Here is a 27,523-nt window from a genome sequence, read left to right as displayed (position 1 = left end):
TGAAGGACCTGTTTATCTAAAGTAAAGTCTAAAGCGCAATGGATTTGTACAGATTTTTATCTGAGTTTGATCAGTGAAATGCATTTCCTTTCCAGCAATTCCTGGAAACTTCAAACTCATCCCTGGTTCTGCCAGCAGTAGATTGGAGGGCCATAAAATATCTAAAGAAAAATCTAACTTGGACCAAAATACACAATGACCTTGATCATAAGATGGAACTGGAAATGGATCCTTCAAAACCAAACCTGATTGTAGTAAAGTTGGCACCTGTTGATCGGTACGTGTTATAATAATTCACCTTATCTGAATGATACATTCATATCCACATGAAATTAAATGAAATGTCTGGTAAATACTGTTATAGACTTATTCCATGACTTCACGCCTTTCATTATCACTGAAACTAAGTGTTATGCCATCAAATAAACTTGTGCATTGCTGACTTCCAAGATGTTGAACTGAATGAAAATTATGCACTTTATAATTTTTCATCTGAATTTGGTCAATAACAGATAACGTTGGAAGATTTCAAACCTGAGAAAGCAATCCCATAGTCAATAGAATTCCCTACATTACCCTTTCATTTTAATCCCAATACAATCTTCTGATGGTCGAAGTCTTATTTATGAAGATAACTATCCAAAAATATTCACAATATACCCCAAAACTAGGAAAAATACAAAATTTTCCAGTATTCAGATTCATTAGCCCTATATCAGAAATAATACGGTGGCGCAGCGGTAGAGTTGCTGCCTTACAGCGAATGCAGCGCCGGAGACTCAGGTTCGATCCTGACTACAGGCGCCGTCTGTACGGAGTTTGTACGTTCTCCCCGTGACCTGCGTGGGTTTTATCCGAGATCTTCGGTTTCCTCCCACACTCCAAAGATGTACAGGTTTGTAGGTTAATTGGCTGGGTAAAAGTTAAAAAAAGTAAAAATTGTCCCTAGTGTGTGTAGAATAGTGTTAATGTGCGTGGATCGCTGGGCGGCGCGGACTCAGTGGGCCGAAGGGCCTGTTTCCGCGCTGTATCTCTAAAATCTAAATACATAAATAAATAAATAAATAATTATTCGCTGAGTTACTCCAGCACTTTGTGTCTTTTTTGTTGTTGTAAATCAGCATCTGCCGTTCCTTATATCTAAAATTATCACTGTTCCTTTACACATTTTCAAGTTGATAGGTCCATTCTTTGCTGTTAATGATGCTGTTTTTTCAAAAAAGATGATAATAATTATGTTGGTTTTAGACTTTCATTCCTCCTGATAAAATTAATGAGGGCTTTCTCAGTAGATGTTTCCTTAACTGCGCTGATCAATGATCACACTTAGCAATTTGCTGCTGCACTCCTGTGATAACCTGCTGGGTTTTTTAGAGCTACCACATCCTTTAAACAGCTCATGAATCAGTTGTTTTTCGTCCTCCATTCACCTACTCTAGTTCAGTCTCATTCCTTTAAATACGATTGATTTTTCGTGTTGATTATATAATCCCCAGTTGACAAACTGGAATGTTGCTCATCATTAACTAACAAATTAAATTTTTAGTTTGATAGTTTAGAGATAGAGCGCGGAAACTGGCCCTTCGGCCCACCGGGTCCGTGCCGACCGGCGATCCCCGCATACTAACACTATCTTACACACACGAGAGACAGTTTTACATTTATACCAAGCCAATTAACATACAAACATGTACATCTTTGGTTTGCGGGAGAAAACTGAAGATCTTGGAGAAAACCCACACAGGTCACATGGAGAACGTGTAAACTCCGTTCAGAAAAGGACCTGTAGTCAGGATGAAACCTGGGTCTCTGGCCCTGTAAGGCAGTAGTTCTACCGTTGTGCCACCGTGCCACCTTGATGTCTGAACAGTTTCTTTTAATATGCACAATGATGTCCTGTTACTTACATCGCACCAAATATGTTTGGCAAAGAGGTACAATAATAACATTTAAAAGATTAAAAGGACAGGTATTTGGATAGGATAGGTTTGGAGTGAGACGGGCCAAACCCTGACAATTTCTTTAGTCAGAGGGTGGTGAATCTATGGAAATCATTGCCACAGAAGGCTGTGGAGGCCGAGTTAACGGATATTTCATATGGAAGAGATAGATGGACTCTTGATTAGTACGGATGTCAGGGGTTTTGGGGAGAAGGCGGGAGAATGGGGTTGAGAGCGAAAGATAGGTCAGCCATGATTGAATGGCGGAGTAGACTTGTTGGGTCAAATGGCCTAATTCTGCTCCTATAACGTGAACCTATGAAATGGAATGAGCTTAGATGGGGATAAGTATGGGGGATGAGTATAGATGAGTTGGGCAGAAGGGCCTGTCTCTGTGCTGTATAACTCTATGATTATGACTCAAACATGCATCTTTCTGAAGAAGAGCTGTTACAGATTTTTCCCCCACGTTACATCAATGTTAATTGTGCACCATTACCATGTTTAATAAAGATGTTCTTCAGAATCCTCTTCTGAACTGTAATAAAACCAAGACCTTTCTAATATTTGCCTCATATAAATAATTAATTTCTTTGAGTTCTGAAAATGCAAATATAGAAAGTTCAGCTTATAAAATCACAAAGAGAACATTTCATTCCACACTCATTGCATTTCATCTCGTGCCTGTATCCATGATTGACTCTCTCACAGTATTTACAGCCACTGTGAGACACAGCATTCAATTCAAAATATCCCAGGGAAAAGTTGAAATGTTGTGCTTCATATTGCTTGAAATGTTTCGTATTGAAAATAAATCTTATTCATCTAGGGATCTTATCGAAACATATAGGATTATTAAGGGGTTGGACACGTTAGAGGCAGAAAACATGTTCCCAATGTTGGGGGAGTCCAGAACCAGGGGCCACAGCTTAAGAATAAGGGGTAGGCCATTTAGAACGGAGATGAGGAAAAACTTTTTCAGTCAGAGAGTTGTAAATCTGTGGAATTCTCTGCCTCAGAAGGCAGTGGAGGCCAATTCTCTGAATGCATTCAAGGGAGAGCTAGAAAGAGCTCTTAAGGATAGCGGAGCCAGAGGGTATGGGGAGAAGGCAGGAACGGGGTACTGATTGAGAATGATCAGCCATGATCACATTGAATGGTGGTGCTGGGTCGAAGGGCCGATTGGCCTACTCCTGCACCTATTGTCTATTGAATCTCATGAGTTCATAGAAATACACCTATGCAATTGATAGGTGTCTATTGGTGCAAAATCTAACTACTTCTGTTAGTAGAAACGTATATGTTTAATACTCCATTGATGTAGGAGAAAATTGGATTCATAAACAGTCATAACGTGTTCTGCGCACCATGTTATTGGAAATATGTTGTCAAGCTGGAAAGGGTGCAGAGAAGATTTACAAGAATGTTGCCAGGACTGGAGGGTCTGAGCTGTAGGGAGAGGTTGAGTAGGCTGGGACTCTATTCCTTGGAGCGCAGGAGAATGAGAGGTGATCTTATAGAATGGTATAAAATCATGAGAGGAATAGATTGGGTAGATGCACAGAGTCTCTTGCCCAGAGTAGGCGAATAAAGGACTAGAGGACATAGGTTTAAGTTGAAGGGGAAAAGATTTAATAGGAATCTGAGGGGTAACTTTTTCACACAAAGGGTGGTGGGTGTATGGAAAGAGCTGCCAGTGGGGGTAGTTATGGCTGGGACTATCCCAACGTTTAAGAAACAGTTAGACAGGTACACGGATAGGACAGGTTTGGAGGGATATTGACCAAACGCAGGCAGGTGGGACTAGTGTCGCTGGGATATTTTAGCCGGTGGGGGCAAGTTAGGCTGAAGGTCCCGTTTCCACACTGTATCACTCTATGACTGCCAACGTCTATATCTCTCGTTCCCCTTTCCTCCCACTCTCAGTCTGAAGAAGGGTCTCGACCCGAAACGTCACCCATTCCTTCTCTCCAGAGATGCTGCCTGTCCCGCTGAGTTACTCCGGCATTTTGTGTCCATCTTCGGTTTAAACCAGCATCTGCAGTTCCTTCCTACACATAAATTATTTGAAAGTTTGGCTTGCAGCATGGTCGAATCAATTCTTCATCATCACCCGAGGTGACTAATAAAAAAAGGGAATGATCTTGTTATTTACAGTTTTCGTGGTAGGGCAAAGAATTAGATATTGGTTTAAATATGCAAAAAAGTAAAGTGTAATTTAGTGAATAATATATATTAGTTTTGTTTAAGATTGCCATGGCAGCACACTCAAGATTAAAAAAAGGCATTTGTCTCTATCTTTATGAACAGCATGAATAACGTCAAAATGGCACAGAGTCTGAGCAACAACGGTAAGACTGATTTTGATGGTGTCACTTTTTTTTGGCTTAGACTAAACTTACTGTAGTTGCCCATCCAGTAGGTTTGATAGATCAGTATTCTATGGAACATTATAAACATTGTACATTTGCTGGATTAAATGCTTTGGTTTAGGTATTGAATTACGCGCTGCCATGTTTTTGTGTACCTCATGCTTAAATAAGAGTCATTTCCAAAGGTAAATTGGGGACATAATGTGAATATTATAAAGTTAGTAATTTTCTTCCATGTGCCACCATGCTTTTATTGTGCTAATGCCTGACACACTTGGTGTATACATGCACCTGAATGATATTTGTGATTATTTATATCATATATTTGTGGCCATGAACAGATTAAACCGCAAAAGCATTCATTGTGCTCGTGAGATCTATTTTGACGTTACTTTTTCTAAATGGGCATTGAATCCAATGCTTGAAAACCAACTTGGATAGAGTCATAGAATCACACAGTGTGGAAACAGGCCCCTCGGCCCAAAATGCCCGCTCCGGCCAACATGTCCCATCTGCACTAGTCACACCTGTCTGTGTTTGGCCCATATCCATCCAAACCTGTCCCACCCATGTACCTGTCTAACTGTTTCTTAGATGTTGGGATAGTCCCTGCTTAAATGTTGGGATAGTGCCTTACAGTGATGGAGATGGGAGGCCTTAGAGTGAAATACTTACCTAGTACTGATGTTTCTATCATTTGATCTCCCTAATCTCTCACCCTTGTCCTGAGCCTAAGCTACTTGACCATTCTCACCTGATCCATCTAGTGATATGCTATTCATCCTTCCACCTATTTGCTTTCTGAACACCTACCCTATCTGAGGAAGGATGTGCTGGCTCTGGAGAGGGTCCAGAGGAGGTTTGCAAGAATGATCCTAGGAATGAGTAGGTTAACCTAGAATGAACATTTGTTGGCACTGGACCTGTACTCGCTGGAGTTGAGAAGAATGATGGGGGACCTCATTGAAACATACAGGATAGTGAAAGGCGTGGATAGAGTTACCACTAGTGGGAGAGTCTAAGACTAGAGGTCATAGCCTCAGAATTAAAGGACATTCTTTTAGGAAGGAGATGAGGAGGAATTTAGTCAGAGGGTGGTGAATCTGTGGAATTCTTTGCCTCAGAAGGCTGTGGAGGCCAAGTCAGTAGATATTGTTAAGGCATAGATAGATAGATTCTTGATTAGTACAGGTGTCAGATGTTATGGGGAGAAGACAGGGGAATGGGGTTAGGAGGGAGAGATAGATCAGCCATGCTTGAATGGCAGAGTAGACCTGATGGGCCGAATGGCCTAATTCTACTCCTATTCCTTTTGGACCATATGACCTCAATAATCTGCCTCTCAAAACGTACACTGACACTATTCAGGACGAAGAATGACAAAGAATCTTTGACCTGGAATGTTTACTCTGCTTCTCTGACCATGGATCCTGCCTGACCTGACGAGTGAGTGAACAGGATTCTCTGTTATTATTTCAGAATTTCACCATCTGCAGCTTTGCCTTTTTGGATTTTCTTTCCCACACTGATCCCAACAAGTGTCGGCATCCCTTCCCAACCCAACACCTGATCTCCCCCAATCTGCCATTGGATCCACACTTGTCATCCGTGACTTCCCCATCTCCCCCCGCAAGGCCCAGAGCTTGTGTCTCATCTTACCTACATTCTGAATCTCTCTCCGCCACGATGTCCCCCTTCCCCAGACATTGACTGAGATGCACCTGATTTTACAATCTGCAGTGGATTATGGCTGAACCTTGTACCAGGAGGTCCTTGAACAAAGCACCTATTTGCCCTTGGGCGCCAACCACTTAGAGCCATACCACACAGAAACAGGCCCTTTGGCCCAACTCGTCCATGCTAGCCAAAAAGGCCCATCTAAGTTTGTCCCATTTGCCCACGTTTGGCCAATAAACCCATCCTCACCATTGTAAAATTCACCAAGTGAATTTTAAACGCTGTTATAACAATAAACCTCAACTATCTCCTCTGGCAGAAGATGGACACAAAATGCTGGAGTAACTCAGTGGGTCAAATGGCATCTCTGGAGAAAAGGAGTATGTGACATTTCGAGTTGGAACCCTTCTTCAGATTGAAGATTGTCTGAAGAAGTGTTCCAGCCCAAAATGTCACCTATTCCTTTTCTCCAGAGATGCTGCCTGACCTGCTGAGAAGCTCCAGCATTTTGTGTCTATCTTCGGTGTAAACCAGCATCTGCTGTTCCTTTGGAGGTGCCCTTTAATTTCTAGACAGTGGTCTTATAGACAATAGACAATAGACAATAAGTGCAGGAGTAGGCCATTCAGCCCTTCGAGCCAGCACCGCCATTCAATGCAATCATGGCTGATCACTCTCAATCAGTACCCCGTTCCTGCCTTCTCCCCATACCCCCTCACTCCGCTATCCTTAAGAGCTCTATCCAGCTCTCTCTTGAAAGCATCCAACGAACTGGCCTCCACTGCCTTCTGAGGCAGAGAATTCCACACCTTCACCACTCTCTGACTGAAAAAGTTCTTCCTCATCTCCGTTCTAAATGGCCTACCCCTTATTCTTAAACTGTGGCCCCTAGAAAACCTATTTCTACTCCCTAGCGTTTGAGGCTCATTGAGGAGGTGCTGTGAACTGTTTGCGTGCTACTGTATGTTTCATTTTTTTTCCATTGGAACCTAATCAGATGTACAGCACTTTGGTCAACGTGGGTTGTTTTTAAATGTGCTATACAAATAAAATTGACTTGACTTGACTTGACTTGACTTGTTCTGGACTCCCCCAACATTGGGAACATGTTTCCTGCCTCTAATGTGTCCAATCCCCTAATTATCTTATATGTTTCAATAAGATCCCCCCTCATCCTTCTAAATTCCAGTGTACACACTGGAATTGTCCATGGAAGGCAGGAGATCAGTGTTATTAATGGAGATTTGGAACAGATGAATATTGCAGATCGTGACAATATTATTGATGCACCTGATTTTGTGTGGCACGGTGGCGCAGCGGTAGAATTGCTGCCTTACAGCGAATGCAGCGCCGGAGACTCAGGTTCGATCCTGACTACGGGCGCCGTCTGTACGGAGTTTGTACGTTCTCTCCGTGACCTGCGTGGGTTTTCTCCGAGATCTTCGGTTTCCTCCCACACTCCAAAGACGTACAGGTATGTAGGTTAATTGACTGGGTAAATGTAAAAAAATGTCCCTAGTGGGTGTAGGATAGTGTTAATGTGCGGAGATCGCTGGGCGGCGCGGACTCGGTGGGCCGAAGGGCCTGTTTCCGCGCTGTATCTCTAAATCTAAATCTAATATTATTGATGCATTACCTTCCTTCAGGATATGAAATTGAAAAGATGTGGGGTAGATTATGAAAAAAAGCAGGCTTGAAATACTTTATTGTGTTCTTAAACAGTGTGTTCGTATTCCCAATAACACCTCACATTTAACTGCCTTCATCCCATTAAAATGCCCATTAAAAAACAAGCTAAGTGATATTTTAAAAATTACCCTGTTCAACAGCTGTCTTGGGAGTGCTCTGATGTGCATGTTGATGATTTAGAAAGCCAGTGATTAGATGTTAAGACCAACATCAAAGAAACGATAAACTAAAATAAAAATGAACCAGAAGATTTGGAATGGAAATGAAGCTGGATATTTTCAGTGCCTTGTCACACTGCATCTTTCATTACCTTTGTCACAGTTTAGACTTTGCTTTTGAGGTACAGCACGCCAACAGGCCCTTTGGCTCACCGAGTCCGCGTCGACCTGCAATCACCCCGCCCACTAGCACTATCCTGCACTAGGGACAATTTACAATTTTACCGAAGCCAATTAACCTACAAACGTGTACGTCTTTGGAGTGTGGGAGGAACCTGAAGAAAGCCCATGCGGTCACAGGGCGAATGTACAAACTCTGTACAGGCTGCAGCTGTAGCCAGGATCAAACCCGGGCGCTTTAAGGCAGCAACTCTACCGCTGCACCACTGTGCCACCCCAGTTTTACTATGGTCTGGCCGTTAAACTTTACCGAGTTTCTCAGGAGCACCAATGTTCTTTCAAATGGAAAGAAATCAACGCTGAAATGTGTTTAAATTTAGATTTAGATATACAGCGCGGAAACAGGCCCTTCGGCCCACCGAGTCTGCGCTGCCCAGCGATCCCCGCACATTAACACTATCCTACACACACTAGGGCCAATTTTTACATTTACCCAGTCAATTAACCTACATACCTGTACGTCTTTGGAGTGTGGGAGGAAACCGAAGATCTTGGAGAAAAACTCCGTACAGACGGCGCCCGTAGTTTGGATCGAACTTGAGTCTCCGGCTTTGCATTTGCTGTAAGGCAGCAACTCTACCGCTGCGCCACCGTGCCTCCCAGTTTAACTCAGTGCAAATTATTCTAAGGTTAAATACTAACTGTAGATAATTATTTCTTCACAATGGAAATCCTGAGCAACATCTTACACTCTGAAGTTAAATAGGTGGCCAAAGATTATATTATCCGCTTTTATAAATAACTAGTAAACCACCATTATTGTTCTACTTGATGCCTTAGAAATGTGTTTTGCTCTTATTTGGACACTGTGAGAATTATTTAAGCACTTGCTGGAACTGGTCCTAACTGGTAGCCGACAAGTTAAATCTGAGTTGGGTTTTTGTACGCATTCCAGTTCAATTAATATTTATAAAGTCAGAGAGATTGTAATTGTAATTAATGTCTTAACCAAGTACGTAAATACATACAAAGAATATGATTTGCCATCCAGCCATACCAAAAAAGCAATAAGACACACAACGACATAAAATTAACATAAACATCCACCACAGCGCACTGTGGTGAAGGCAATGACGCATTATCTCCTTCCCTCCTTTTCTCCCGCGGTCGGGACAGTCGAACCATCCGCAATCGGGGCGATCGAAGCTTCTGCGATCGAGGTGATCGAAGCTCCCGCGATCGGGGCGGTCGAAGCTCCTGCAGTTGGAGCTCCCGAAGTCGATCCCTAACCAAGGGACCGCGAGCGCCACAATGTTAAGTCCGCAGGCTCCCGGATGCAGCACGGAAACAAACCCTTAGGCCCACACAGTCCAGGCCAACCATCACCCACCCATTTACACTGATCGTGCATGAAACCTAGCAATTTGCCTCACTCTCCCAACTGTAATCAGACTGAATAAGGTCCCAACCCGAGACGTAATTTGCCTATGTTCTTCAGAGATGCTGCCTGACCGGCTGAGTTACTCCAGCATTGTGTGTCTATCTTTTGCATGAATCCTATTTTTTTTTCTCCCCACATTCTTATCACCCCTGCCTATTATTGTACAACTCACCTGCACATGTTTTACTAAAGTGGTAACCTTCAAGTCAAGACTAATGATGTGGATATAGAAGATTAATTCTCTTAATAAGCTGATAATTAAGAACCTAGAAACTGTAATATTCCTCGCCATGGCGGCATGGTAGTGCAGTAGTACAGTTGCTGCCTTACAGCGCTTACAGTGCTAGGGACCCGGGTTCGATCCTGACTATGGGTGCTGTCTGTACAGAGTTTGTACGTTCTCCCAGTGACCATATGGGTTTTCTCTGAGATCTTCGGTTTCCTCGTACATAAACCAAAGACATACAGGTTTGTAGGTTAATTGGCTTGGTACAAATGTAAAATTGTCCCTAATGTGTGCAGGACAGTGTTAATGTGCGGGGATCGCTGGTCGGTGCGGACTCAGTGGGCCGGAGGGCCTGTTTCCGCGCTGTATCTCTAAACTAAAGTAAACTAAACAATGATGCCCATGATCTGCAAGGCTGTTGCAAGTGTGTTGTGTTTACAAATGGTATAAGAGCACTTAACTAACAGAGAGAAATTCTCGATAGATTCAAAGCCCTTGAAACAAAGCATCGCCATCCAAACAATAGACAATAGACAATAGGTGCAGGAGGAGGCCATTCGGCCCTTCGAGCCAGCACCGCCATTCAATGTGATCATGGCTGATCATTCTCAATCAGTACATAACAAGACCATACAAAATTTATAAAGATTCAAATATAAAAATTCAAATGCAGCATAGAGAGTTTTACGGAGTTATTTCTCAAATTTGAAGCTCATTTTGGTCTGTGGTCAAATCCATTATTCTAAAGACATCTACGAAAATAATGCCCCAATAGACTACTTAATAAATAGTATATGTATTCAGTAACAGCCAAGATTTATTTCCCTCATTTCACCAAAGCAAATACAGTTTGATTGTGTTGGGGTCAACTGACCCATTTTTGTTTTAAATTGTGTAAGTGTTGAACCTCGTATATCATTTGATTCCCATTTCTAGATAAGGTAATCGGGGAGACAACTAATACTTTGATACGGAAAGGAGTGCAATTTTCTGCTATTTACACAGCTTTAAGACCTTCTGTGGTGAGTAGTGACACGGAAAATAGGTTTCTGAGTTCCACTTATGGCAGGAAATGCGTCCAGGTTTTCTGTCTGTACATTTGGCTATCTGTGGCTACTGTGGTCTTTATCGGATAAAAAAGGTTTCTTCTTCATGTTCCATTGAATTATTTAGCAATGGCAGATGTTATCAGTGCCTCTTTAAAACAATGTCTCTTGTTTTTTTGTTTTCGTTGCAAACTTAATGTTTTTTGGTAACCCTTTTAAGCTTTGGATCACAGGGTGGAACAGAGGACTAAGCAGTTGCAAGTTATTACTGGCAATAATAAAACGATTTGTGTTCCTGTGTTTTAGAATAAGGGAAGTCACATGCACTGAGGTACAGTGAAAAGCTTTTTCGTTGCATGCCGTCCAGTCAACGTAGAGACTGTACATGATCCAGAACCAGGGGCCACAGTTTAAGAATAAGGGGTAGGTCATTTAGAACGGAGATGAGCAAAAAACATTTTCAGTCAGAGAGTTGTGAATCTGTGGAATTCTCTGCCTCAGAAGGCAGTGGAGGCCAATTCTCTGAATGCATTCAAGAGAGAGCTAGATAGAGCTCTTAAGGATAGCGGAGTCAGAAGGTATGGGGAGAAGGCAGGGACGGGGTACTGAATTGAGAATGATCAGCCATGATCACATTGAATGGCGGTGCTGGCTTGAAGGGCCGAATGGCCTACTCCTGCACCTATTGTCTATTGCCTATTGTCTATTGTCTATGATTACAATCAAGCTGTCTACAGCGTACAGATACAGAATAAAGGGAATAACGTTTAGTGCAAGATAAAGTCCAGTAAAGTCCGATGAAAGATAGTCCAAGGGTCTCCAACGAGGTAGATGATACCTCAGGACCGTTTCTAGTTGGTTATAGGATGGTTCAATTGCCTGATAACAGCTGGGATGAAACGGTCCCTGAATCTGGGACTATAGTGGGTAGTTGTGTCGGCTAGGCCTGTATTCCTGAAACTTTAAATATTATCTATATTCAGCATTAAAACTGATTGAAGAACTAACAAAGAGAAGCTATCTGCTCTGTCATGGAAGAGCAAAGAATATTGGACGTATCTTTTGATAGCATTTTATCTGTCTGTGGATGATGTCAGTAAGCACTTATTTCTCTTTATGACAGTGGAAATGTGCAGTTGTCTGCCTTGAGAACAACGGTTTTGTCAGTTGTTTAGTCAGTGAAATTAAGATTTTTGTTAAAAGTAATGAATTTAAGAAATATAGAAAAGAGTTAAAGCACAAGGATAGATGATAACAAGGGAGGGGTAGAATGAAAAAAAGGAAATACATAAAACTAGAAACATTTGAACAGACATTTATACTAAAAGTTAAAATTTGGTTTGCGTTTAATTTTGATTTTTAAAAATATATTTAAATTATATTTTTTGCTAACTATTGAACTTTGAATAACTGAAAAGGTTTTTTAAAGCATAACCACTCTTATAAGATTACACTTATTATTGTTTATACTTTTAGTATTGTTATAAAGGTTTAATCTAATACCACCAAACCCTCCCAAAGTGTGGCAATTATCAGGTGGTGTCTCAAGGGAGCATTTTCATCAGTTTGCATCAGTACTTTTTTAAACAAACCAAATCACAGAACATTGCTCAATCCCAACAGAAATAATTTTGAAAAACTGCCCAATGTTACAACTGTATAGATGAACAGGTGCCCAAGAATGCAAATACATAATTTCTGCCACGAACACTTGTAGCACAAAAAAAAGTCCTGATGAGGTGCCACGGATGCTGAATTCCTACAATAGTCTGTTTTTTCCCTCTCTAAATGACATCACCCACAGTCTCTTGTCACTCCAACTGGCCACTACATTTAAAGTTCGTGAACAGAATTCAGCACTTGCAAAATTTAACTTGGAGCAAATGAAACGATATAGGGTTAGTGAGGGTGAGTGGTAAAGAGATAATATCATGGCTGATCTATCATTGAATTGTAGAGTAGGCAGGAGATGCCAAATTATTATATTTTAATTGTTCTGCACATACAAGTGTCCGGGCCTCCAATGAGAACAAGATGCAATTTATCTTACATCCGCCGCACTCTCCTGCCTAAGTACAGCCAAGGTTAAAAGAAAAACAAAGAGAGAGACAAACACAGATGTTGTGCAGATGTTGGAAATTTTGAGTTGAGCTTAAAAGTGCTGGACGAACTATGTGGTTTAGGCAGCATCTTTGGAGGGAATTCCTTCCCAACTTCCCACTGAGTTGCCCCAGCACTTTTGTGTTGTACTCAAGGTAAAACAAACGTCACCCTTACCTTGAGCTGGAATATGGCGTTTGCCCATGGAGAGGAGAGGGGAAAGACATCCATGCTCACGCCATGCACTTAAACGTGAATGTCCCACTTTCCCCACCCACCCACAGCAAGGTCTCAACTCCCCACCCCCCACCCACAGCAAGGTCTCAGAGAGAGAGAGAGAGAGAGAGAGAGAGAGAGAGAGAGAGAGAGAGAGAGAGAGAGATTTAAAGATTTTTAAAGATAATGCCGACCAGTTGAGCGGCCTATGGATGCATGGCCGTGTACAACATGTACACCAGCTTCCACGGGGAGGGGAGGGGAGGGAAAGGGAGATGAGAGGGAAAACTCCTCGGGTGAGTCAGTGTTAACCCGGAGCCTGCGGCCTACAGCGCCGTTGCCATGGGTGCCGCTGCGGCCTACAGCGCCGTTGCCATGGGCGCCGGTGCGGCCTACAGCGCCGTTGCCATGGGCGCCGGTGCGGCTACAGCGCCGTTGCCATGGGTGCCGGTGCGGCCTACAGCGCCGTTGCCATGGGCGCCGGTGCAGCCTACAGCGCCGTTGCCATGGGCGCCGGTGCGGCCTACAGCGCCGTTGCCATGGGCGCCGCAGCTGCCGGCGGGTCCCTCCCTCCCTCTGGTAAAAAGATGGCGATGATGTTTAATGAGCGCAAAAAAAAGGGGCGGTGTAAAAAAAGAAGGCGAGGGAGTGCGGGAGTGTCATTTTGTCATTTTGTGGATTGAAGGGGATCAGGCTCCTCCCCTCGGCGTGGGGCGCCCACCTGCGGGCGAGTAATGTATGATGAGAAGAACACCTGTGTGAGGCAGCAGCAGTAGCAGCAGCGGCAGCAGCGGCAGCAGCGGCAGCAGCAGCAGGTCGGCGCCGCCAGCCCGCCGCTGCGCCATAAAGCACCATACCATTACCATAAAGCACTATACCATACCATAAAGCACTATACCATACCATAAAGTACCACACCATACCATAAAGTACCTTATTATACCATAAAATACCACACCACACCATAAAGTACCATACCATACCATAAAGTTCCATACCGTACCAAATATTTTTATTTCATCTTTTCCTCTGAAGGAAAACTGTAAGAAATATCCATTGTACCTTTCATCTTGCTGCAATGGGAATAATTTTGATGCCTTATTTCTCTCCACATTCCTATGGTTTCCACTTAGTTCAACACAATGCTCTGTATTATGCTTTCTGTAATGGGGTAACCAAAATCATAAGAGCATAAGTGAGAGAAGTAGAATTAGGCCAAAAAGTAGATATTTGAAAGAAATGTGGCTGTAATGTGTGATCACGGCAGGTTTAACATCAAGTAATGTCTCTTTGTAAGCATATGCAGTATATTAATTATGAAATTCAGTGTGCTTTTGAGTCATAGAGCGACACAGCATGTAAACGTGCCCATGCTGACCAAGTTGGCATGCTGGGCGCTTGACAGCATTGGGCCTCTACTCACTGGAGTTTAAAAAGTTGAGGGGGGACCTCATTGAAATGTACAGAATAATGAAAGGCATAGATAGAGTGGATGTGGAAAGGATGCTTCCACTGGTGGGAGAGTTGAGGACCAGAGGTCATAGCCTCAGAATTAAAGGGCGCTCTTTTGGAAAGGAGGTGAGGAGGAACTTCTTTAGTCAGAGGGCAGTTAATCTGTGGAACTCATTACCACAGAGGGCTGTGGAGGCCAAGTCAGTGGATATTTTCAAGGCAGCAATAAACAATTTCTTGATTAGAACGGGTGTCAATGGTTATGGGGAGAAGGCAGGAAAATGGGATTAGGAGGCAGAGATCAGCCGCGATTGAATGGCGAAGTTGACTCGATGGGCCGAATGGCCTAATTCTACTCCTGTAACTTGCCAATTTGTGCACTTGTTATTCCCATTTGCCTGCATTTGGCTTACATGCTTCTAAAATGTGCTATCCACATATTTATCCAAATGTCCTTTGAGGGACAAATGAGCAAAAATTGATTTAATTTTAACCGCCGGGCTAACTTCAATATTATAAGTAGAAACAGTAGGAAGGACAATGTTTGATTTTGATCACATTGTACTTTAATCACTGTGATAGCAATGAATCTGTTAAATAAAACTATGAAAAAAAAAATCACACAAATGTTGTACTTAATTCTCTGTTGCTAACAAGATAAGCTGCCTTTTCATTGAGTGTATACTTTCAATCATATCTTAATATCTGTAAAATAAAGCACATGAATAATCTCTTCAAATTGGTAACGTAAAACTCGCCCGAGTTAATGGGAAAGATTCATGGAGCAACAATTGTACTCCTTTTACACAGCCGATTTTTGGAACTCAATGGAGCTGAGATAATTAACTAATGTTTACAGTGAGAATTCCCTAATCTTTCACCTGGAACAGATATTCTATTATATCTGCAAATTCCTTTGGTGTTGGATTGTAAGAATGAGTAAGAATGAGCTATATTTGTTTTACTCATCAGCTGCAAAGGTTTAGAATTATTTTACCAGGTTTTCAAATACTATCATGGAAGTCAGGTGGCATGGTGGCACAGCGGTAGAGTTGCTGCCTTACAGCGCCAGAGACCCGGATTCAATCCTGACAGCGGGTGCTGTCTGTCGGGAGTTTGTACATTCTCTGCTTTTGTTTTCTCTGGGAAGCTCCAGTTCCTCTTTCCATTGGTGTGAGGGGCCATTTGCAGTTCCCATGCCTGACTTTATGTTGAACTTGTAATCGAGACAAAGGCAAGGCTTCTGACTCATCCTTTTGAGTGTTCTGTGTTGAACCGTACAAAAGGCTATTTGAAAGTGGACGTCTCTTAACAAATATTGCCACACAAATCCATGGCCAAGCTGATAGATTGTCTGAAGAAGGATTGTTAGGGGTTGGCACAGATGATGGGGATGGCTTCCCAATACCAGGACTGCAGCAATGAACTGTTTCCCTTGAATTCTCGTAAGCATGGACAGGTGCTGTATTAGCTGCAGTTGTAAGTGCCTAAACTGATCCAACACTGCCATCTCCAACTTTGCCACAGGGAAAATTGTATCACTTCCACCACTAGGGCAGCATCCAATGCACAATAGATACTGACCTCAGTTACTTAGTCTGGTTGTTCATAAGTTCATAAGTTACAGGAGCAGAATTAGGCCATTCGGCCCATGTAGTCTACTCCGTAATTCCATCACGGCTCATCTACCTTTCTCTCTCGACCACATTCTCCTGCCTTCTCCCCATAACCCCTGACACACGTACTAATCAAGAATCTATCAAAACATCCATTGACTTAGCCTCCACAGCCTTCTGTGGCAATCAAAAGCGGCAAATGGTGCTTTAGAGTACCATAGTTGACGCTTTGCTGCAAAGTTTGCCAGTTCTGTCGAACTACCCAGGGTGGACGACGAGGAAGTAAAGCAGCTCCCACCCCATCTCCTTTCTGAAGGAACATTATTTTATTCTGAGGTGATGGCCTCTGGTCCTAGACTCTCCCACTGGTGGAAACATCCTCTCCACATCCACCCTATTCAGTAATAGTGAAGCATTGACACTGAATACGTTAACACCCTAACGCGGATAAAAATAGAATGCCTAAAATTGCTGTGAGACTGTGTTAAATTGGCTAGATTAAAGTAACTGCAATGAAAGATGTTTTATTAATTGTCCCTGAATCAAGCATGTGCAACGTGCTGGGTTCATTTTTTATTGCTTGTGTAAAGGAATGGTTGCAGAATTTTAGTATATTGTTAAATAAGTCCATGTCCAGAGGGGGGGGAAAGATTTAATAGGAACCTGAAGGGTCATAAGGTCATGTGATAGGAGCAGAATTAGGCCATTTTGGCCCATCAAGTCTACTCTGCCATTCAATCATGACTTCTCCAACTTTAGATAGTTCCTCTGTCCCTCTCTCCCCCCCCCCTTCCCAGATCTCTCTCTATCTTTCTGTCTCCACCTATATCCTTCCTTTGTCCCACCCCCCTAACATCAGTCTGAAGAAGGGTCTCGACCCGAAACGTCGCCCATTCCTTCTCTCCTGAGATGCTGCCTGACCTGCTGAGTTACTCCAGCATTTAGTGAATAAATACCTTCGATTTGTACCAGCATCTGCAGTTATTTTCTTATTCAATCATGGCTGATCTATCTCTCCCTCGTAACCCCATTTTACCCCTGACACCTGTACTAATCAAGAATCTGCCTTAAAATTTCCATTGACTTGGCCTCCACAGCCATATGTGACAAAGAATTCCACAGATTCACCACCCTCTGACGAAAGAAATTCCTCCTCATCTCCTTCCTAAAGAAACGTCCTTTAATTCTGAGGCTATGACCTCTCGCCCTAGACTCTCCCACAAGTGGAAACATCCTCTCCACATCCACTCTATACAAGTCATGGGGTAACCTTTTCACACAAAGGGTGGTGGGTGTATGGAACGAGCAGCCTGGAGCTAGTTGAGACAGGTACTTTTGCGACGTTTAAGAAACATTTAGACCGGCACATCGATTGGACAGGTTTAAAAGGTATAGAAGTGTGAAAACGCACATCTCCAGATTCAGGAACAGTTTCTTCCCAGCTGTTATCAAACAACTGAACCATCCTACACGACGTAAATCCCTTATCATGTATCTGTACACTGTGAATGGCTTGATTGTAATCATGTGTTGTCTTTCCGCTGACTGGTCAGCACCCAACAAAAGCTTTGCACTGTACCTCGGCACATGTGACAACTAAACTAAACTGTACAAGTATATGGGCCAAATGCAGGTGGGTGGAGCTCGTGTAGGTGGGGCATGTTGGTCGGCGTGGGCAAGTTGGGCCGGAGGGCCTGTTTCCACGCTGTATGACTCTCTCTCTATTCTGGAGTCATGAGTTGCATTAACTAATTGCTCCTGCCTTCAGCAGCTTTGTCTGACATTCTCACTTCAATCTTTCAGGTTATTCGAGGCAGCGCTGAGAGCATGATTCATACTGGGCGGCGATTGATGGCCTCAGACTCGACTCGTCCTGCCCCGTACCCACCAGTGAATGTGACAAATGGCACAGACTTGTGCATTCTCTTTTACGCTACCAGCCTGCAACTAATGGTCAATGGAACATCCATCGACTTGACCAATGAAACCTTTATTTCCAGATCGGTGGACACCGATAGTTCCATGTGTTCAACCGCTAATGCCACGTAAGTTGAAGAAATAACAATCGTAAACCTAAATATCAGCTCACAGAGGTTTCCCTTAAAAACGTACGCTGTGATTTAAGTCTATAATGGATTTAGACACCTACTTCTTTTCAACTCTGTGGACTGCACAGCGGTAGAGTTGCTACTTTAAAGGGACAGAGACCAGGGTTCGATCCTAACTATGGGTGCTGTTCTCCATGTGAACACGTGGGATTTCTGCTCTGGCTTCCTCCCATTCTCAAAAAAGATGCAGGTGTGTAGGTTAATTGGCGTCTGTAAATTGTAAATTGTTCCTAGTGCGTAGGATAATGTTAGTCTATGGGGTGATCGATGGTTGGCATGGACACGTTGGGCTGAAGGGCCTGTTTCCACACTGCTTGTCTAAAGTCTAAATCAATAATCCTATTAAATGGCAGAGCAAACTCAACAGCTGCTGTCTACATTCTCTGGTGGACCAGATACCCATGGCTAGGGTTGCCAACTGTTCCGTATTAGTCGGGACATGCCGTATTTTGGGTTAAATTGATTTGTCCCGTACGGGACCGCCCTTGTCCCATATTAGGCCTGGAGGGCACTGTAGGCCCGGACACTGGAGGTCTGGACAGTGTAGGATAAAAGAGTGCAGATGCTGGTTAAAGGGCCTGTCCCATTTAGACGATTTTTAGGCGACTGCCGGCGACTGTCAAAGTCGTAGCAGATCGCCAAAATTGTCTTTTACCCTACGACAATGCCGAGTCAGGTCGAGATTACACCATCTTCGGAAACATCGCGAAATTCCCACGCTTATCAATGCTTCTCCGGCGTCCTAATTTTCGCTGAAATCACTGACAAGTCGGTAATTACGAGAATTTTGAAATATAACATCTTGCCCGGGTTACCTGAAAGCCAAGCGTCACGATAACTAGGCATAAACTGGATTGACTTCCAGTTTATTAATAGCAGTATTAAGAAATTTAATTTTAAAAGTGGTTGAATGGATTTTTGTGCAGATTGTGGGCATTCTTTGAAAATGTACGGGAGATGCATATCTGGTTTCTGGGTTGCATATCTGGGTTTGGAGCCTACTTTAAATGTAATCGTTGATCGCCATAAACATCGTGAAAATTCCTACGCTTACCTGACCGTCAAACTGTCGCCTCCAATCTACCTGTCAAATATCCTGACGGTAAATAAATGAGTTAAACACAAGTATTTTATGGTATCTTCAAATGACTTTACCTAATTTAATATTATGTGTATCTAAATGCATCTAAGAGAACCTAGCAAACCTGGGGACAGCATGCGACAGCGCCCACAATAAGCAACGATACCTGGCGACAAGCCAGGTGTCGCCGAGAAATTTCATACCGGTTAATTTCTCAGCGACGCGCCGAGATCCACTACGATTTTGAAGATTCCTCATGATCATGCCTGCGACACCCCAGCGAACTGTCGCCTTAAAATCGCCTAAGTGGGACAGACCCTTAAAATCACAGGTAGACTCAAAATGCTGGAGTAACTCAGCGGGTCAGGCAGCATCTCGGGAGAGAAGGGATGTGTGATGTTTCGGGTCGAGACCCTTCAGACTGAAGATGGGTGACATTTCGGGTCGACGCCCTTCTTCAGACTGAGGAAGGGTCTCGACCCGAAGCGTCACCCATTCCTTCTCTCCCGAGATGCTGCCTGACCCGCTGAGTTACTCCATCATTTTGTGTCTACCTCCGGACAGTGTAGGTCCGGAAGCCGAGGCGCCGCCTAAAGGGGGTTGCGTAGCAACTCGCCTCCCGGCCTGGGCGACCGCCATTGGTGGAGCGGGAGCACGTGGCCGCTGGCTGGGTGAGGTCACGTGGGGCGTGGGGCGGTGATGTCATCTTGTCCCTTATTTGGGAGTGAGATAGTTGGCACCCCTACCCATGACATGAACTGTTTATTTAACAATTAGATGATTTGTCAGCCTACTTAGTCAATGGCCAGATGCTGAATTTCCTTTTCCAAAAGAATGTTAGTGAATTAGTCTTTTTGTTCCACAAAAGCCTCATTGATATTAACTCTTAATTCCGTTGTTCTATTTCCTCAATTGGCCTCTGAGATTTGAATGTGTTTCATTTTGCCTGTAGATTATTGAACAATAATATAACTACAGTACACTGCCCAATGTGTAAACTTCTGTTAAACTTGTTTTTATAAATATTCTTTATTCGCACTTTTAATGTTCTTTACTTCAGATTATCACTCAAGTATTCACTCCAACAAAGTCCAAGTCTCAGTATTAAGACTCTAGAAATCAGGTAAGTCACTATCATTTTATGTTCATAATTTCATGTTATCAAAGCAGAACCACTTGGAGCAGAATTAGGCCATTCGGCCCATCAGATTTACTCCGCCTGTCAATCATGGCTGATCTATCTTCCCCTCTCCTGACTACGGGTGGTGCCTGTACGGAGTTTGTACGTTCTCCCCGTGACCTGCATGGGTTTTCTTCGGGTGCTTTGGCTTCCTCCCACACTCCAACGACATACAGGCCTGTAGGCTAATTGGCTTGGTAAAACTGTAAATTGCCCCTAGTGTGTGTAGAATAGTGTTAGCGTGCGGGGATCGCTGTTCGGTGCAAACTTGGTGGGCTGAAAGGCCTGTTTCCGCGCTGTATCTCTAAACTAAACTAAACTAAACTAAAAAAAAAATCCAAGAGCCAGTAACTTATCAATTCTGCTTCTGAATAACAACATTATATTTATATTTCTTGTTGTGAAGTTACAGGCAATTATAACTTTGTTTGAACACACAATAATTCACAAAACAATCTTTTGCAAACATTATTTTACTGATTCTCCTTTCCTTCCAAGGTTTCTGCTGAGGAATCGTTTCTACACTGTGTCGGCTCGTTACTGGTTTACCTTAGATTTTGTTGAGATATTGCAGGATGAAGTGAACGTTGGAATGTTTAATGTATCCAGCATCTCTGCCCCACACGAGTATTCCTTCCACTGTCAGCTGGTCGGAACCAGTGGGCTCTCTGGAGCAATGTTTATTCCAGCCAATGATGCCGCGGAAGCCTGGACCATCACAATTTCCGAGTTTCAGGTGAGTTGGGAATAGATTGAACAAAACATTTACGGGTGGCAGGCACAGTGGTCCAACTGGTCGAGCCGCTGCCTCACAGCGCCAGAGACCTGGATTTGGTTCAGGCCTCAGGTGCTGCCTGTGCACGTTCTCCCTGTGACCGTGTGGGTTTCCTCCCACACTCCACAGACATGTGGGTTGGTAGGTTAGGCGGCCTCTGTGAATTGCCTCAAGTGTGCAGGGAGTGGATGGGAACGTGGGATAACATAGGACTAGTGTGAACAGGAGATCGGTGGTTGGATGGACTCAGTAGCCAAAAGACCTTTTTAGATTTTTAGATTTAGAGATACAGCGCAGAAACAGGCCCTTCGGCCCACCAAGTCCGCGCCGCCCAGCGATCCCCGCACACTAACACTATCCTACACCCACTAGGGACAATTTTTACATTTGCCCAGCCAATTAACCTACAAACCTGTACGTCTTTGGTCTACAGCGTGGAAACAAGCCCTTCGGCCCACCGACCATCGATCACCCGTACACTAATTCTACGTTATCCCACTTTTGCATCCTACACACACTAGGAGCAATTTACAGAGGCCAATTAACCTACAAACCTGTCCTTGGGATGTGAGAGGAAAGGAACAGCACAGGAAGGGGTCTGATTTGACAGCCATTACAGTGATGTGCTTGTGTACATGTTGTGCTTTATCACAATTTTGCGGCACAGCTTTGCAGAAGCTGCTGCCTCACAGTGCCGGAGACCTGGGTTCGATCCTGACCTCGGCTGCTACCTGTGTGGAGTTTGCACGTTCTCCCTGTGACTGTTTTCTCCCACATTTGTAGGTTAATTGGCCTCTGTAAAATTGTCCCGAATGTGCAGGGACTGGATGAGAAAGTAGGAACTAGTGTGAACGGGTGATCGATGGTTGGCATAGATTTGGTGGGCCGCAGGGCCTGTTTCAATGCTGTATCTCTAAAGTAAATTGAACTAAGAAAGCAATAGAGCCACAGCAATGAGACGTCACCTTGATTATGTGCCTGTGCCTCTACAAAGAGATTTGAACTGACAATTAACTGAGTTAGGGGGAGTGCTTGCACTGAAATAAATCCGCGATTAAAATGTTCAAATTCAAAATGGGATCATTTGAGCTAAGTCTATGACGGACTAACTCATGATTGTTATTTTCTTCACCTAACACTGGTCTGCATGGACAAAATAGTAAATCATATTTGGGATTGGGATGTAAAAATGTTCAGGCAAAGGCACTCATCGTAAAGACAGCGGAGATTATACATGTACATTTTAGGTGGGCGGCTGGTAGATCCGCTGCCTCACAACGCCAGGGACCTGGGTTTGATCCTGACCTCAGTGCTGTCTGTGTGGAGTTAGCACGTTCTCCTTGCGACTATATGGATTTTCTCCGGGGGCTCCGGTTTCCTCCCACGTCCCAAAGACTTGCGGGTTTGTAGGTCAATTGGCCTCTTTAAATTGATTTTAGTGTGTCGGGAGTGGACGCGAAAGTGGGATAACAAAGAACTAGTGAAAGTGGGATAACAAAGCACGTAATCTGAGGGCTGAAGGTCCTGACACCATACTATATCTCAAAGCTCTAAAGTGAATGGATAGAGATAGAGCTCTTAAGGATAGCGGAGTCAGGGGGTATGGGCAAAAGGCAGGAACGGGGTACTGATTGAGAATGATCAGCCATGATCACATTGAATGGTGGTGCTGGCTCGAAGGGCCGAATGGCCTCCTCCTGCACCTATTGTCTATAATGTTCATCGGCAATGTTTGGTCCCTGTAAACGTTCAGATGTGGGCATAGCATTGGACCTGAAGGCGCAATCTAAGGTGAATGCCTCACCCTGTGTCCAATGTTAAGCTTTAACTCTGAGTCACGATTCCCAACCCATTTAATAAAATGTACAAGGGAGGCATTGTTCTAACGTTCTGTACAAAGCCAAAGATAACCTTTTATGCAACTGGGTCTGGTCTTAATTAAAAAATACTAATCTGTACTTCATCTGTTCTTTTTTTTAATCTCTTCTTGCTTCAACAGATTCAGGGTTTCAACGTGGAGGACAACCGATTTGCTTATGCCAGTGACTGTAGTTCCTTCTTTACAAGGGCCATTTGGATGGCCCTGGTAACATCGCTGATTCTGTTGTACATCCTCACCTTTGGCATACACATGATTATGCACTTGACAACTAATGACCGCTTTGATGATCCCAAAGGCCAAGCCTTAATAGTTCCCCAGACTGACTAGGTCAACGTGAAGCTTCATTCTCAAGGTCTCTCTATTGTTAACTGGTGTAGGAAGGAACCGCATGTACTGGTTGACACCAAAGAGAGACACGAATTGCTGGAGAAACTCAGCAGGTCAGGCAGCATCTCTGGAGAACATGGATAGGTGACTTTTCGGGTTGAGACCTTCTTCAAAAGAAAGATATTGACCCGAAACGTCAACTATCCATTTTCTCCAGAGATGCTGCCTGACCTGCTGAGTTTCTCCAGCATTTTGTGTTTATCTTCCGTTGTTAACTAAATCGAATTATTGCTGAATATGTTAATACAGATTTCCCCATTCACAGAATAATCCAGTTAGTTAGAGTTTTGAGTGTTAGTTTTTGAGTGTTAGTATATTCCAGTTTGAACATGAATTAATTCTGTAGTTTTTAGCATCTGATGGATAAAGTTGACCGGAAAGGACGATGTACAGATCACTTATTCATAGAGTCATACAGCATGGAAACAGGCCCTTCGGCCCAACTTGTCCTATCTACACCGACCAACATGTCCTATCTACACTAGTCCCACTTGCCTGCATTTGACCCATATCCCTCTAAACTTATCCTATCCATGTACCTGTCTAAATGCTTCTTAAATGTCGCTATAGTCCCTGCCTCAACTACTTCCTCTGGCAGCTCATTCCATACACCCACCCCCCGTTGTATAAATAAGTTACCCCTAAAAATCTTAACCCCTTCAACTTAAACCTATGCCCACTGGTTCTGGATTCCCCTACTCTGGGCAAGAGACACTGTGTGTCTACCCAATCTATTCCTCTCATGATTTTATATACCTCTATAAGATCAACTTATCCATAACGGATTATCAATGGACCAAAGTGTGGCTTTAAGGAGAAGCATCCTACCTGGAGAGGAGATGAACAAAACATTTACGAGTGGCAGGCACAGTGCCGCGGCTGGTAGAGCCGCTGCCTCACAGCGCCAGAGACCTGGATTCGATTCGGACCTCAGATGCTGCCTGTGTGGAGTTTGCATGTTCTCCCTGTGACCGTGCCTGTGGGTTTCCTCCCACACTCCACAGACGTGTGGGTTGGTAGGATAACCGGTCTCTGTAAATTGCCCCTAGTGTGCAGGGAGTGGACGTGAACTTGGGATAACATAGAACTGGTGTAAATAGGAGATCGGTGGTTCAATGGACTCTGTGGCCAAAACACCTTTCCTACAGCGTGGAAACAAGCCCTTCGGCCCACCGACCATCGATCGTCTGTACACTAATTCTACGTTATCCCACTTTTGCATCCTACACACTAGGAGCAACTTACAGAGGCAGAGAGCAGTCCGGAAATACTATCTGCCTCATCGGGGACCCTCGGACTTTACTGGCTCTACCTTGCACTAAACGTTATTCCCTTATCATGCGTCTGTACACTGCGAAAGGCTCGATTTTAATCATGGATTGTCTTTCCGCTGGCTGGTTAGCACGCAACAAAAGTTTTTCACTGTACCTCGGTACACGTGACAATAAACTAAACTAAACTAAAGTGATACAGCTGGTAGGCCTGCTACCTCACAGTGCCAGAGACCTGGGTTCGATCTTGACCTCAGGAGGTTCTGCGTGAGTGGGGTTTGCACGTTCTCAGTGTGGTTTCCTCCGGGTGCATCCTGAAGACGTGCGGGGTTGCAGGTTAATTGGCCTTTGCAAATTGCCTCTCGTGTGCAGCGAGTAGATGAGAAAGTGAGATGACATAGAATTAGTGTGCGAACGGATGACTGATGGTTGGTGAGGACTCGAAGGGCCAATGGGCCTGTTTCCAGGCTGTATCTCTAGACTAAATGAAGAGGATCACAAGTAGGACATTTTGATAGACTAAGTAGTTTAGATACAAAAACGTAAAGGAAAGTAAAGAGAAGTTAGCATGAGAAAGGGTGGATAAAATGGCTCCCTATGAAGTTAATTTGAATGAGAAACAAAACTGATGTTCTGAAATATTGTCCTGGGTCTTCAGTGTAAAGGGGATAATAAAGGAAATCTCCAAAGCACCACAGCACAAGGGAGCAATTTTAGTTGAGACATGAATTAAACATTTTATATAAATCATAGACCTCTGCATTTTGCTGATGCAACACAAATCTCACTTAAATTTGTTTTTTCAGACAAGCTAACCATGATGATGATACATGAGTTGGCCAAAAACCAATGAAAAGATCCTTTTGAAGGAAAGATTGAGCCAAAAACATTTTAAATGAATACGAATTTGGAATGGATTAGCTAATGAAATAAATTCTGGCGGAGTCACGTAGTAATCTACGTGCAATTTGTGTAATATAATCACATTCACAGATACACTATGTTAGTATATTAGCACACTTGGGATTTAGATTTACATCTAACACAGTACTGGCAAATTTGGAATATCAATTTGCGAAGTTCCCTCGCATAATCAAATTTTGCTCTGCTCCTGCAATAGTTTAGTTTCGTTCAGAGATGCAACGCGGAAACAGGCCCTTCGTCCCACTGAGTCCGTGCCGACCAGCGATCCCTCTACATTAGCACTATCCTACACACTGGGAACAATTTTTACCCAAGCCAATTAACCTACAAACCTGTACGTCTTTAGAGTGTGGGAGGAAACTGGAGCACCTGGAGAAAACCCACGCGGTCACGGATACAAACTCCGTACAGACAGCACCTGTAGTCAGTATCAAACCCGGGTCTCTGGTGCTGTAAGGCAGCAACTCTACCGCCGTGCCACTGAGCGGGCCAATGCAGTTGATTGCTTCACTGATTTCCAATGTAGAAGGTGCTATTTCAGGAATGTTCTTCTGCAGTTAGTAGAAACTGAATACTTAAATTGTGCTCTTATCTTTGAAGCACTTCTACACACCAGACTACTCGACTTGCAGTTAAAATAATGTACCTCAGTCACATTACCTCTTTGTTCTTCCTGGGAGAAAGGAAAACATATAAATTATAGTGCCGATGGAATGATTTTGTGTGCAAATTTAATTTCAAGTTATCCAGTTAAGGTGAGGGGGGAGATGAAATGAAACTTTGGGATAAAGTTTTCACACAAAGGGTGCTGGGTGTATGGAATGAGCTGCAAGAGGAGCTAGTGGATGCGGGGACCATCCCCACCTTTAAGAAAAATTTAGACAGGGACAGGGATAGGACAGGTTTAGAGGGATATGGGCCAAACGCAGGCAGTGTAGCTGGGACATGTTGACCAATGTGGGTAAGTTGGGCCGAAGGGCCTGTTTCCATGCCGTATGACTCTAAGAAAAATTGTAATCAAGGAACAATGTTATTATTGTTTTGTTAATGATAATTATTACCTTAATTGTTACCTTCATGTTATTATTCCTTCAGTATCCACACAAAGCACTGCATGCCTTACACTGCATGCAAGCAGCAGTGGCATAGGGATTTATGTTATGTCCTTTGCGCAGATCCTAAAATCACAATTAAATGTATTTGGGGCACTGCAAAACAGAAGTTTTTTTGTGATTATTTTTTTAAAGAAAAAGTATAATTTTCAGTGAAGATAGATACAAAATGCTGGAGGAACTCAGCGGGTCAGGCAGCATCTCTGGAGAAAAGGAGTGGGTGACGTTTCACTTCGGATCCCTTCCTCACGCAGAACCCTTCTTCAGACTCCCTCTCCCGCCGGCCACTCCTCGCGTCCGTTGATGCTGGTGGCTCCCTCTTCGATTTTCGTTTTAGTTTAGTTTAATTTTTTAGTTTAGTTTAGAGATACAGCTCGGAAACAGGCCCTTCGGCCCACCGAGTCCGCACCGACCAGCGATCCCCTCACATTAACACTATCCTACACACACTAGGGACAATTTTACACATACCCAAGCTAATTAACCTACTAACCTGTACGTCTTTGGAGTGCGGGAGGATACCGAAGATCCCGGAAAAAACCCACGCAGGTCACGGGGAGAATGTACAGACTCCGTACAGACAGCACCCGTAGTCGGGATCGAACCCGGGTTTCCAGTGCTGCAAGCGCTGTAAGATTCTCCTGTCTTTGGGGCTACTGAGCTTCCCCCTGTGGGCAGCAGCCCACCGGG

The 27,523-nt window shown here is 43.7% G+C and overlaps 1 protein-coding gene across 1 annotated transcript in view; it reads left to right on the top strand.

Moving 5' to 3' along the window:
* Positions 1-23,594, top strand: part of LOC144603358 (V-type proton ATPase subunit S1-like) — a 37,373-nt gene extending 13,779 nt beyond the window's left edge. Inside the window, exons 4-10 of the mRNA XM_078416507.1 lie at positions 96-277; positions 4,251-4,291; positions 10,620-10,705; positions 17,917-18,158; positions 20,363-20,425; positions 20,981-21,218; positions 23,257-23,594. Coding sequence (XP_078272633.1) covers positions 96-277; positions 4,251-4,291; positions 10,620-10,705; positions 17,917-18,158; positions 20,363-20,425; positions 20,981-21,218; positions 23,257-23,466 — 1,062 coding nt within the window. The 3' untranslated portion in view covers positions 23,467-23,594. The remainder of the gene's footprint in view (positions 1-95; positions 278-4,250; positions 4,292-10,619; positions 10,706-17,916; positions 18,159-20,362; positions 20,426-20,980; positions 21,219-23,256) is intronic.
* Positions 23,595-27,523: the final 3,929 nt, after the last annotated feature.

This window comes from Rhinoraja longicauda, chromosome 20 (assembly GCF_053455715.1).
Source record: "Rhinoraja longicauda isolate Sanriku21f chromosome 20, sRhiLon1.1, whole genome shotgun sequence".
NCBI lineage: Eukaryota > Metazoa > Chordata > Chondrichthyes > Rajiformes > Arhynchobatidae > Rhinoraja > Rhinoraja longicauda.
This window is presented reverse-complemented; position numbering and strand designations above follow the sequence as displayed.